The 12880-nt window shown below is 23.2% G+C and overlaps 2 protein-coding genes across 3 annotated transcripts; one reads left to right on the top strand and one right to left on the bottom strand.

The window, feature by feature from the left end:
• Positions 1 to 5952: 5952 nt before the first annotated feature.
• On the top strand, positions 5953 to 7451 carry LOC126904434 (NAD(P)H-hydrate epimerase). Its single transcript, XM_050683477.1, has 2 exons — positions 5953 to 7251; positions 7316 to 7451. The coding sequence occupies exon 1, from the start codon at positions 6192 to 6194 to the stop codon at positions 6939 to 6941; it is 750 nt and encodes a 249-aa protein (XP_050539434.1). The 5' UTR covers positions 5953 to 6191; the 3' UTR covers positions 6942 to 7251; positions 7316 to 7451.
• A 943-nt stretch (positions 7452 to 8394) lies between these two features.
• On the bottom strand, positions 8395 to 11683 carry LOC126904433 (SAC3 domain-containing protein 1-like). Of its 2 annotated transcripts, none has more exons than XM_050683476.1 (7): positions 11383 to 11683; positions 11147 to 11336; positions 10905 to 11066; positions 10421 to 10630; positions 9512 to 9649; positions 9046 to 9235; positions 8395 to 8524 (listed from the first exon to the last, which is right to left on the bottom strand). In XM_050683476.1, exons 2-7 carry the CDS (start codon positions 11251 to 11253, stop codon positions 8462 to 8464), a joined length of 870 nt encoding a protein of 289 aa, XP_050539433.1. In that variant the 5' UTR covers positions 11254 to 11336; positions 11383 to 11683; the 3' UTR covers positions 8395 to 8461. The 2 variants fall into 2 exon arrangements, with proteins under 2 accessions (XP_050539433.1, XP_050539432.1); XM_050683475.1 differs by having other exon boundaries at positions 11147 to 11320; positions 11383 to 11678.
• Positions 11684 to 12880: the final 1197 nt, after the last annotated feature.

Below are 12880 nucleotides of genomic sequence, written 5' to 3'. Positions count from 1 at the left end.
TAAAACTATTTTAATAATCTTTAATTATACGAAATTTATATAAATTTTAAATAATGTTACATTTTCTTTCCTTTTTATATATATCATTAACCAAATAGTCTAACTATTATTAAACAATGAAAACAAAAAGTGTCCATAGAATTTGTAATGCAAAATTTACGAATTAATAATAGATATTTGATAGTTTGGTATAACTCTATATGATTATTTAAAATTTAATAAAATATAAAATTGATTATAATAACTTTTTTCATAAAATGTCGAACTTTATTATTAGTTAAAGTTGAATCTAGGTCTATAGATTATTATATTGAATATATATCAATATGAAGATATTAACTGAAAAAAACGAAATCTTAAAATTTTTAAATGCTGGAAAGTTGTTTTATTAATAAAATAAATGACTTTATAGCATCTTTCGACTCAGTATTTTTGAAATTATTACTACTTTAAAATAAAAATTGAGAGTGTTGTAGCAGTTATGATTATTTTTATTATTAGACATTTCTCAATTATATTACTCTTGTCGTAGAAGTATAAAAATATTCATATCTTCTTTCATAATAATTAAAAATGTTATATTACCTAAAAAATATTCGTAAAAATAGCATAGTTATTGCCGCATTATTATTATTCTTCAAATAAAAATCATAAGTTTTAGAGAACATATTAAACTCAAAAATGTTATTCTAATAAATGCCTATGAGTCTCCCAAAAATAAAGTTATAAATAAAAAAATATTTGGTAGTTTTAAGTATTATTTAAAAATTAAGTGTCTATAAATTTAATAAATGAATAAATAATATACTTGTCATTAATCTATAACAATCAATGTTGGCATTTATAATATTAAAAATTATGTATCTTATCATAAACATGCATGCTTTTTCGAATAAGTAATATAAAATTAGTGTTATCAAAAATATTATTGTGTGTTATCATATTAACTAGTTAATTCTATCATAAATTAAATTTTATTTCATAATTTTTAAATAAAAATAAAAATTATAAAATATTAATTGGTAGAGAGTTGAATTATGGTATTTGATATTTTGTGTATTATAATCATTTCCTTGTAAACATATAACGGTTTGTACGCAATACTTAATAATATTGTAAATTATAAAATTTGTAATATAAATTAAAATGGAATAAGTACCTACAATCTTACGAATTATAGTAACTCAAAAGTAAGAAATAAATATTAGGGTGAGTAATACTTGCTTATAATAATATATATCGATGTATTATGAATGAGAATAATGAAAGTAATAAAAAGAAAACGTTAGCACAGTGGTGTCGCGGCACAGTATGGACGTGGCATAGTTGGGACAAATATAGATGATATCTGACAGTGATTAAAACCACTATCATAGAAACACTTTAAAATAGGTCGAGGTGTTGTGCAATGGATCAATCAGCTGCCGACTTATTGCTGATGTTCAGCTACGCTGTTTGCTGTTGGTTCCTAAATGGGTTCACTATTCGGGAACTTTAACAGTGACTCGCACCATACCTCTATACTAGTTCCCTTAGCTATAATGAGGTTACGTCAGGTTAACAACCGGCGTAAAATCTAACCTGATTTACCAACCGTTTTAACCTGTTAAATCGTAAAATAGAGACAATCTCAAATAGTTAAGTAGAGGCTAAGGATATGATGATTGATATTTTAAAACAAAATTAATCTATTCGGTTATTCTTTAAGGAAATTAATTGCTAATTTTTATAGAAATATATTTCTTCCAAAATGTATAAAATAACAAATAAATTATTGACTTTTATTTGGTCAACTTATCGCAAAATCGAACACAATTAAGAATATGTGAAATAAGTGATATTAAAAGTTGTTTTTGGTATATGAAATCATGAAAAATAACTTTGTATAGTTTAATAATGAAACCTTTCTTTATCAAATAAGAATTAAAATATAATGGATGATACCAAATTCGTTTTTGTTATTCAATTGAATAGTTTGAATAAAAATAAATTTTAATACCCAGAACCAAAAATGAAAAATTGTGTATAAAATTTTAAATTTTTAACATTCTGATATATTTGAAAATAGGTTGCTTTCAATTTTTGACCTTTCTTTGCATCTGGGACAAGTATATAATTAAATTTACTTGTGTAATAACTAATCAATTATTTCAAAAATTCTCCTTAACAAATAAAAATTTGTTATACTGTAAACATTTAGTTATATAACAGTTTTTGGATAGACCGATGCAAACGTGGTGTACACCACACGAACATCTTTCGTCTTTTTTTTAATAGAACGTTTATAAATAAAAATTGTTTATTATTTATGTTTATTGTTAATTACAAAAAAAATCTTCCTTCAAACAAGTGATGGGCTATTTTCACATAATTTTAATAAATTAGGACTAGGAGTACTTATTTAAAGCTGGGGGTGCTGCAGCACACCAACATCATAGCTAGTTGCGCATATATATAGATTCCCCCAGAAAAAAATATTTACAATGAATATACAATATTTTATTTTTAATTTTAAGGTAGTGAAATTTTTTTTTTATCTATATGCCCTCATATAACAACCTTGTGACGCCACTAAAGGTAAGACTTTTACATATTTTTTTAAAGAATTAAATTTGTCTGAAATGAAACGTTTATTTTTATGAATAATTATATAGACTGCAGGTAAGCTATACAAAAATGAAAAAAAATTTTAATGAACGCGTTGATTTTTTAACGAACGCAAACTTGTTTATTTGACAAAAAAAATGAATTTCAGTGTTAAATACACTGATAATTTCAATATTAAATACATAATTACCAAAGTATGTTGCAAAATTTCCAGAAATTTAATACTGTCGAAATTTTTGAGAATTTTCTTCAGAAATTACTTACAATATAAAAGTAAATATCTTTATTTAGAACATATTGTCTATTAAATACTGTAAACAATCATTATGAAGCTAGAAAATATAAGGAATTGTAAATTCTCTTTAAAAATAAAACTTAATTATAAATAACAACATACATTATCTTAATAAACTATTTTCCAATGAACCTAATATTTTCTAAAAACATTTTTCTGCAATTTAAAATTGGTACAACTTTTTTCAAAAACCATAATCGTAGCTAAAATTTAGTACACAATAATGAAGCTAAAAAGCATTCTTTTGGAATGCATTATGATAAAAATCCAATAAACAACTTATATATAGCCAAGTTAAAAAAAAACGGTAGCACAGTGCGGTCGAGNAAAAAAAATTAAAGAAGCATGTAAAATTTTTTATTTGAATTCAATTTTTTAAATTTTCCGAAAAGACTTCCCTATTTTATTTCATACTAAATTAAAGTTTATAAAATGTAATACAATATTTAAAAAAACCATCTCACGATTTTTATACTGCGAGAAAATGGATGTCAAAGAAAAAAAAAATTAATTAAAACAAAAAAAAAATTATTTTTAATTAAACAAATATTTTAACAGGTGTTCAATATTTCAGTGAAATTTTAAATCATACAAATTTTAAATTTACTTATTTTATATTTTAAAATTCATAATAGCTCAATTTGTTATATCAATTTTTTTAATTAAAAATAATATTTTTACTATATAAGACAAATTTAGTACTCAATATTATAAAAAAAAAACTTTGATCAACTTTATTCAATTTTGAATAGTCAAAACTGTAATTACACTTATTCTCAATTTAATGAGTGTTTCCTTAAGAGAACACTTATAATAACAGTCTTTTATAATATAAGTACAAAATTATGAACTGAAAGTAGATCTAAGGATTGATATACTATTTTTAAAACGATCACGAGACGTATAGAACAAATCATAGTACATACAAACTGAATTAGCTAGTGTCAAAGCACCAGGAAAAAAAGATCCAACTGCTAATTTGGTTTTAAATTTAGGAACATAAAATAAAAATTGAGTTCTAGTAAAATGAACCGAGGTAAGAAATCCAACCTAAAATAGTAGTTGAGGGTAATCAATATTAAAATTTATAAGGTCGTAAATGAACATACTTTCTGCTAATTTACATCTGATTTCACATGTATCAGGACCGATGAAGTCCACTACTAAAGTATCCCTGGAAATTGGTAGTTTCATTTTAAAAGTTAGTATTTTTAAAAATATAATTGAACATTCTCAAATTTCGAAATATGGGTTGTGTGATTAGGAGACCAAATAAGAGAACTAAAGAGCAATATAAAGATTTTATGCAACTTTTATTTTTAAATTTTACTATGGTTCTATTTAAAAAAAAGCCAAGCCTTTTTAAATATTTATTAATATTAAAATTAACATGAAAAGTAAATGTTAAATCAGAACTAAAATTAATATCCAAGTCTCTAACTGAAGACACTTTTTAATTAAATACTCGAAATATATTAATTATAAATGATTACAAACAAAATATATTATATGCTATTAATGTTTAAAGGGAGAAAATTGAACATACTCCATTCAATAAATCAATTTAGATTAGTTTGTAAAAATTTATAATCATCCAAAGAGCATACTATGATATAAATTTTTGTATCATCAGCAAATATTAAAATCTTAGGTTCATTACCAAAATTAGAAGGAAAATCAATAATAAAACGGTAGCACAGTGGGGTCGTATGGACGTGGCATAGTTGAGACAAGTATAGATGATATCTAACAGTGGTTAAAATAAATGTCATAAAAAATTCTTCGATGCAAATCTGTAGATAGTGTTTAATTTAAAAATATTGGTGGATTATTCCAAAAGCAAAATTAACTCATAATTTTTGTTTAACTCCGACTGCTTTTTGCACATAGAAGATAAAACGTAATATAATAAGTCGAAGATAAGATTTTTTATTTTTATTTTATAGTACATACATAAACATTAATTTGATATATGTTTAAAAGATGCAGTATTTCCGGAACATTTTAAAAAGTTAAGTTGAAAAAGTTAAGTTTTGTAAAAAAGTTGCTATTTTGAATCTTCTCCTATGGGTAGGTAACGTGTCAGAATTTATGTAGTTCCAATTAAAAGTAGTCAAACTTTTTTATATTGTGGCATTAAATTTTCAATGATATTACAAAATTCTGAATATACATTAGTTACAATTTATCGGTATATAGACACAAATTAATACAAGCATTATAATACATCATAATTTACTCTCACAAATAATTAATTCATGAAAATTTTGTTTAACAACATAATTTTTTCACAAATAAAATAAATTTAATAATAATTTTAATAACAAAATAATTATTATACTATTAATAAACAGTATATATTAATATTTTACTAAAAAAACAAAATTATTATTTTTTACTTTGTTTTGAAGATTATTTAAGAATGTTGGTAACACTTGAAAATATGTTTATCTAGTTTTATAAGCAATTGTTGATAAATGATAATGTATGATTGTCCCAAGGTGGATTAATTTTGAATCATATCATATAATGAATTCATTTGATTGTACTTTTAAACATAATTGATATTAGAGATGGAAAGTTTAGTTCATTAGTTCATAGTTCATTCAAGTGAATAGTTCAAATGAACTATTCTTATGTTCACTAATTTTATTGATCATGCTGATATTGTTTGGCAATGAACTATTCATTTTATCACTATTAGTATAGCAGTACACAGTTCAGTTGTAGTTCACTACTTATGGGCAATTAAGTTGTAAACTAACCCTTAATCTGAACATCATAAACTAAGAAAAAATTATTATCAATACTCTCATGGCTCATGTTATTATCACCTAATTCAAGGTAGATATACTGACCAGTAGTCCTAAGTTAAATCAGAAATCTGATCTAATATTTGTACATAGTATAAATTTATTTTATTGTTAAACAATTAAAAACCGTGTAATATTTTAACAATATAATTTATTTGTTATTTAATTGTAAACAGCTATTAACCATTTACAATATTTCGAACAACGAACCACAGAGAATTTTTAAAGAAGTTCGCGAACTATTTCATTTATACATTGCTACCAATTTTTTTCGAACTGTGAACTGTTAAGTTACAGGTACTGAAACAGTTCAGAATAGTTCATCTAAGTGAATAGTTCAAATGAACTATTCGTTCACGAACTTAACATCTCTAATTGATATATTAATATTCACATGATGATGTTCACATGATTAGTTAAAATATTTATTTATAATTTTATTTTTATACTTTTTAGTTTATTTTTAATGACTTTAAATGATAAATACATCCTACATCTTCACTAAGTGTTATTCTAGTTATTTAAAAGTACCTGTTCGTCTAGTAAAAATGGTAAAATATTTAAAACAAGACGAAGCTATTGAAATTGATCAAAAGTTATTTAATAAATATAAATTTAGTGTGGATCAATTAATGGAACTTGCTGGATTAAGTTGTGCAACAGCTGTGTACAAGTGTTTTCCTCCTGATAATTTCAATAAAGTTTTAGTTTTATGTGGACCAGGTAATAATGGTGGCGATGGTTTAGTAGCTGCTAGACATATGAAACTTTTTGGATATCATCCCGAAGTATATTATCCAGTTTGTACTCATAAACCACTCTATCTTAACCTTGTTAATCAGTGTACCATGTCTCAGGTGGCAGTTTCTAATGATTTCCCTTTTAATATTAATCAGTATGATTTATTAGTGGATGCTTTATTTGGGTTTAGTTTTAAGCCTCCAGTACGCCCAAATTTTGTGCCAATCATAGACGCTTTAAAAAATACTAACAAGCCTATTTGTAGTATTGATGTTCCAAGTGGTTGGAGTGTAGAAGGTATACCTGAAGACGGTGGCATAAATCCAGAACTTTTAATATCATTAACTGCACCCAAAGATTGTGCTAAAAGTTTTAAAGGAAAGTATCATTATTTAGGGGGACGTTTTGTTCCTAAAGAACTAGAAGACGAATATCAGCTAAATTTACCATCTTATCCTTGTACTGAATGTTGTGTTAAACTATAAAATTTTAATTAAAACAAATATTTTCACATATGTTTAGAAATTCATAAATTAAGATATGTTACACAATTTTTTGGTAAACTGTTTTATTAGTTTTACTTTCTTATAATTGTAAAAATATATTGAAATTTTTAATAAGTTATATAATAATATTTTGTGATCTAAAAATAGTAAATTAAAATGTTTTTATCATTGCTTTTTAAGATTATAATTTTACTTAAAAATACATCATGTCAAAAGTTTTTTCTTACAACATTTAAAAGAGATACCAAAACCAATACTAATTATTGACTTTTTGCCATATTTTATATCGGTAGGTATATTTTTTGAATTAAAATAATTAAATAGTAAACTATAATGTTTTTTGTTTAAACCAGGTAAAGAAAATTTTTAATGTAAACTTTTGTATGCACAAATTCTAATTATGCAACATATTGCAAATGCCTTGTATAATTATTATCAGGTAATGTGATTACAATTAAATATTCAGGAACCTAACATAAAGAAACTTTATGCATTTATGAAGTTTATTTTAATCCTAATGTATATTAATTAGGATTTTAGTTTTGTGGGTATGGAATGATATTTATACAAAGTAGCTTTAATTTTTAATAATGACATATAGTATTAGTTTATTTAAAAATTATTCATTTTTCAACAAACAAAAACCTGTAAAAAGTAGGTCATGTCTATATTTATTTTATTTTAATAACATTTTTATTGTCTTAAAAATATTATTTTTTGCATAAATTTAGTACTATAAATATGTTAATGATATTTATGAACTAGTTAATTGATGATTATTTTTTTGTTTGGGGTGTCATATATTAGATATAGTAGTACTTAAATACTAGTATATTTTCAAATCTTCAACTGAATTAGGAAATGTTAATAACATATGAATTATTCAATATCTCATATATGATATGTTTTGCTTTAGTACAAGTGTTTGAAACATTTACTAAAAAATTGAAAATTTTTGTTTGGAACTATTATAAATCAAAGAAAATAATTATAAACATATAATGTGACTATTACTTTGTGTATTGTATTACCCAACCCCATATTTTTAAAGTTCAAGTGATTAAATCAACATTCATCAGTGCTAGATAACAGAGCCTTTAGCTCATACAGTATCTTAATATATATCGCTGGTATATTTTTTTAGTTAATTATTTTTTATACAATATCAGTATGCCAATTTGTGATGAGTTTGTAGGAAACATAATATTATTGATAATTAAGTGATCAGCCCAAAAATTATTCAAATTCATAAATATGTGAATTTTGTTCACCAAATATTAATATGAGCATTTAAATAATGTTTTTCAAACACTGCTTAATATCTAGATCCTTAAGTTGAATTTAATGCTACACAAATCCCTTATCTTTTCTAACAAAATAATATAGGTTCTATTGTTATAGAGGATTTTAAGTAAAATTATTATCAAAAAAGTGCAGGTTTTTAGAAATAATTTATTAATAAAAAAATTCAATACAGAAAATTAAAGTTCAAACTCTAATTAAGCATTCAAAATTATACTACATATATTTTCATCAAACTTCAGCTCCTTTAAACATTGTACCTGAAAATCAATTTAATGAAAATAATGTATTTTTCACACATCTAGTAATTTACATCATTGTAACACATACTGTGGCAAACTTTTTAAATTTTGATCTTTATGCTTTAAGTTAAATAAAAGAGTTACAGTAAATGGAATACTACTTCTATTTTTCTCAATATTGCACTAGATATTAATAATTATCATAAAAATCACGGTATCTCTATTAGTATGGTTAAAATTGATGTAAGTTATTTGCCCACAAATTTCGTACAAAAATTGACAATTTATTCAAAGTCATTGGCAATATTATATGTTTAATATATTATAGTTTTTATAATGTTTAAAAGTAGGAAATAATTTTCTTAACAAGTAGGCTCATCCAAAAAAGAAAAATAGAGAAGGTTGAAAAATTATTTAAGAAAAAAAAAATTTTTTTCTTAAGATGAATATTTATGATAAATCAAACACGATTACCAAAAACTTGTGCAGTTACACCGACTATATTAAATTAAAAGAAATTTAAAAATGTTAAACATTACCTCTTTAACATCAGTTTTTAAAAGAGTCTTAGTTACTTCAACTTTATCATTAATAATTTTAAGACCATAATGATGACATTCATTTTTAGTTTCTTCTTCATTATTATGAAGCATTAATTTTTTTAAAAAATTGATGGGTAAATAATTATTTTTACTATTGTAGCTAATAGAAATAGCTTTTAAAATTTGTCTAAAAAAAAAAAAAATTAAAAATATATACTACAATAGCTCAGTGCAAAAATAGTTAAATATAAATTAACGAAAATGATTTAATTGTGTTATTGTATAAACCTATGAATAAAATTTATTATGTCTACAACTGAAAGAAAACATTAATATATAAATCACTAAATTACATAAAAAAGATAATGGAAAAGTATCTAAACTGCTCATCTGAACATCGACAAAAATTCACTTTTTTTTGCACTAAGTCATTAATTTAATTGATATAAAAAGTTTATTTTACTGTCTAAATCCTGGTAATTGTACAGCAATTATACATAGATGTAAAATTGGAAATTGATCAAAAAATTTTGTTATCTTTCCAAAATATCCATTCATAATGTTTAGAGATAACATAACTGCTTTATGAATTAAATTATGTCTGAAAATAATAAAATTATAAAAATAGTATTAGTATTTCAATTAAAAATTTTTTTGAATACTAAAAAAAAAAAAATGATTTAGATTATAAAAAAAATGTGGTAAACAGTCTACATACATTTTTGTAGACTTGAAAGTGACTATTGATCAACATATTTAAAAAAATAGATTTAATAGAAAATTAAAAAGGTTAATATAATAATAATACAATACAGTTAAAACAACTATGATTATAAAAAATAAATAATAGATTACTCTTATAAAAAAAACTTTACTTTTACCAAGAGCAACAAAAAATTTGTTTTATTATAAAAAATATTTTCAAACATAATCAAATTTTTGCTTTTTATCGTATATGTTTGAAAAAATATTTTCTTTGAAATAGATAATTTTATAAACATTAAGATTTATGTATATACAAATAAATGATCAAACTGAAGCACAAATTTACTTTACTATTTATAGATGTAAATTCAAAATTGCACAAAAACTGCATTAATTAAAAATAAAGAAATTTAGAGAGGGTAAAGTTAAAAATAATAGGCCTTCCAAAAATTTTGTTGACATTCTGTCTATGTAACCATCAAATAAAATTAAAATTTTTTAATTAGGACATAAATTTATTATAAAATTTGAAAATATGAATAGTTCAATATCATATGAGATTAAAATATACATGAACTTTTTTTAAATTATGTATTTTGTACTTGAAATTTTTTGCTTAAGCCAACAATATGTATAAATAAAAATATTGTAATAAATATTATCATACTTTTTTGTGATAAATGGCAAAACTTGTTGTAAGATGTGATAATTTCCTAAATTTGCAACTACTAATAGAGAAACCATTTCAGAACACAGATTATCAACACTTGATTCCTTGTTGTCATTTACTAGTATTTTCAGTATTTTCAAAATACATTCATCAAAGTTTTTTTTATTTAAAAACGGATCAAAATGGTTTAAATCATATTTATAACATCTGAATAAAAAATTACTTTAGAATATTGTAATTTAGCTTCTTTCACACAATGTCACTATTATTCTATAAAATTAACAATATAAAATGTGTGTTGTTATACAAATTAGTTTAAGAAAATATTTAAATTGGTAGTGGTGGTTATAGCTGTTAAATTACCTGGATGCGTAGTTCCATAAAATGTTGCACCATTTTGAAATACTACCAAAGTGGTATGATTGTAGTGGCATCATGTGGAAGAGGCTTAAAGTAGTAAAATACAAATTTTATTAATTACCTATAAGCAGAATATGCATAAAATCGTACAATAGGAGGTAAGATTATTAACCATTCAATATCAGATACTTGTTGAATTGTAGCATCTTGTCGAACGCTCTGTAGTCTATCATTAATGAAGTCATAAATTTGTATAAATGAAACATCATTTTGTGGAAGTATTCTAATAAAAGTAAATTATTACATTTCAAATAACTAATTAAATCAATTTTATAAAATGAATATTAATTAAACAACATATACTCTTTTATTAAATAGGTAATGGTGTCAATCAAAATTTGTGGTGGTCTTAAAAGAGAAGGTTTATTCATAGAAATACCAGCTGCTGATCGACAAAAACTTTTAACCATTTTTTTCTTATCACAATTATTGGTTGATGTACATTCTAACCGGTGAACAAGATTCTGTTTCTGTCGACTTTAAAATAAAAATACTTTAGAGAAAAATAGGGTTTACTCGATCACGTTATTCTTAATTACATGTTTATTTCTTCAATAGGGCACATTTGCATACAAGTTGCTTTGGTTGATTTCATTATTATAGTATTAATATATCAAAAAAATTCAATAAATAAAATCCTTTCAATGTTTGGCTAGAGTTCAGGTCATTCCCTCGTCATTGCAAAGAAAAGTAACTAACTTAGTAATAATTTATCATGTAATTTTTTACTAGTTTCTTATCAGACTACGTTATCTTTTTATCGTTCGTTAATTAGACGTCTAACTTAAAAAAATGGTCTAACTTATTATTTCTCAATAAATGTTTTATTTTCAGTAGAATTTCAATTTCATTTATGCCATTGCAAAAAATAATTTGTCTTGAGTGCTTTAATCATAAAATACTTTCTACAATTAGTAATCCTGATTTTAAAATATTTGTTTCTAAAATTATTATGATTTTACCTAATAATTTAGTAAAATATTTGTTTGAAAATTTTTTAAGGCGTATGTTGTTATAATTTTTAAGCAATTTATGAGTTGATTTGGACACTACCAGTGGAAAATACAGAAGACTAATAAGACGAAGTTGGTCCTAAGTCGTGTTATCCTACAGTGTAGGAAAAAATCACCAAAAAAATATTATTATGATAATAAAAGCTTAACATTGTTTTTTATATTCTTAATGAAATAATATCTTATTGAAATTTTAAAGTATAGGTATGAATTCAAGAAGTTTATAGGGTTCGACCTCTCCCCCTTTTCTGAAATAAAATTCTGTCTACGTCTCTGGTAATTTAAACTTCTACAGTAGTAATGAAGTATTAGTAATTAAGTAACTATCGAAATTATTCTTATTTTACTATATCATAACAAAATATAATTATTAAAAATAAAACAACGTATTAGTATTTTATATTATATATTTACTATAAAATTCTACATTTTTATAATAAACTAACTTAAGTTGACAGTTAGAAAATTAATTTATTAATTTATTAGAATTGATTTATATATTATGTATTTTAAGTTGTGTATTAAAAAATCGAAGTCTTTATAATCACGATTTAATTGTAGATAAGATTGATTCAACTCTAATCAATATATTCAATGAAAATAACTATTGAGCATATTTTGTTATTTCAAATAAGTATACTTCAATTGAGATAAAACAATTGTGACAAAAGATCAATTTTTGGAAAATTTAACAAATAATTAAAGAAATATTATAATTATAAGTGGCGGCTTCATTGACTTTGTCAGCAGGCGTTAGCACAATCAGAATAAAATTTTTAAGTTTGCCAATTAAATTTTCCTCTTATCCCGAAAATAATTTTATGTAACAATAAATGGATATAATTTTGGAAGAAAACTAAGCTTCCAAAGCTCTCACTAGTTGCATCTATTGACAATAAGTTTCATCGTATAGAAAATAATTGTATTAATTTTGATTATTTGTTAATTTTGTTGAAAAAGTTTTAACTTTGATCATTAAAATAAAATTTTATTATAAGAATTGTGCGCCTAGACGTTAAATCTT

The sequence above is a fragment of the Daktulosphaira vitifoliae genome, unplaced genomic scaffold (assembly GCF_025091365.1).
Source record: "Daktulosphaira vitifoliae isolate Bord-2020 unplaced genomic scaffold, ASM2509136v1 Scaffold_4, whole genome shotgun sequence".
NCBI lineage: Eukaryota > Metazoa > Arthropoda > Insecta > Hemiptera > Phylloxeridae > Daktulosphaira > Daktulosphaira vitifoliae.
This window is presented reverse-complemented; position numbering and strand designations above follow the sequence as displayed.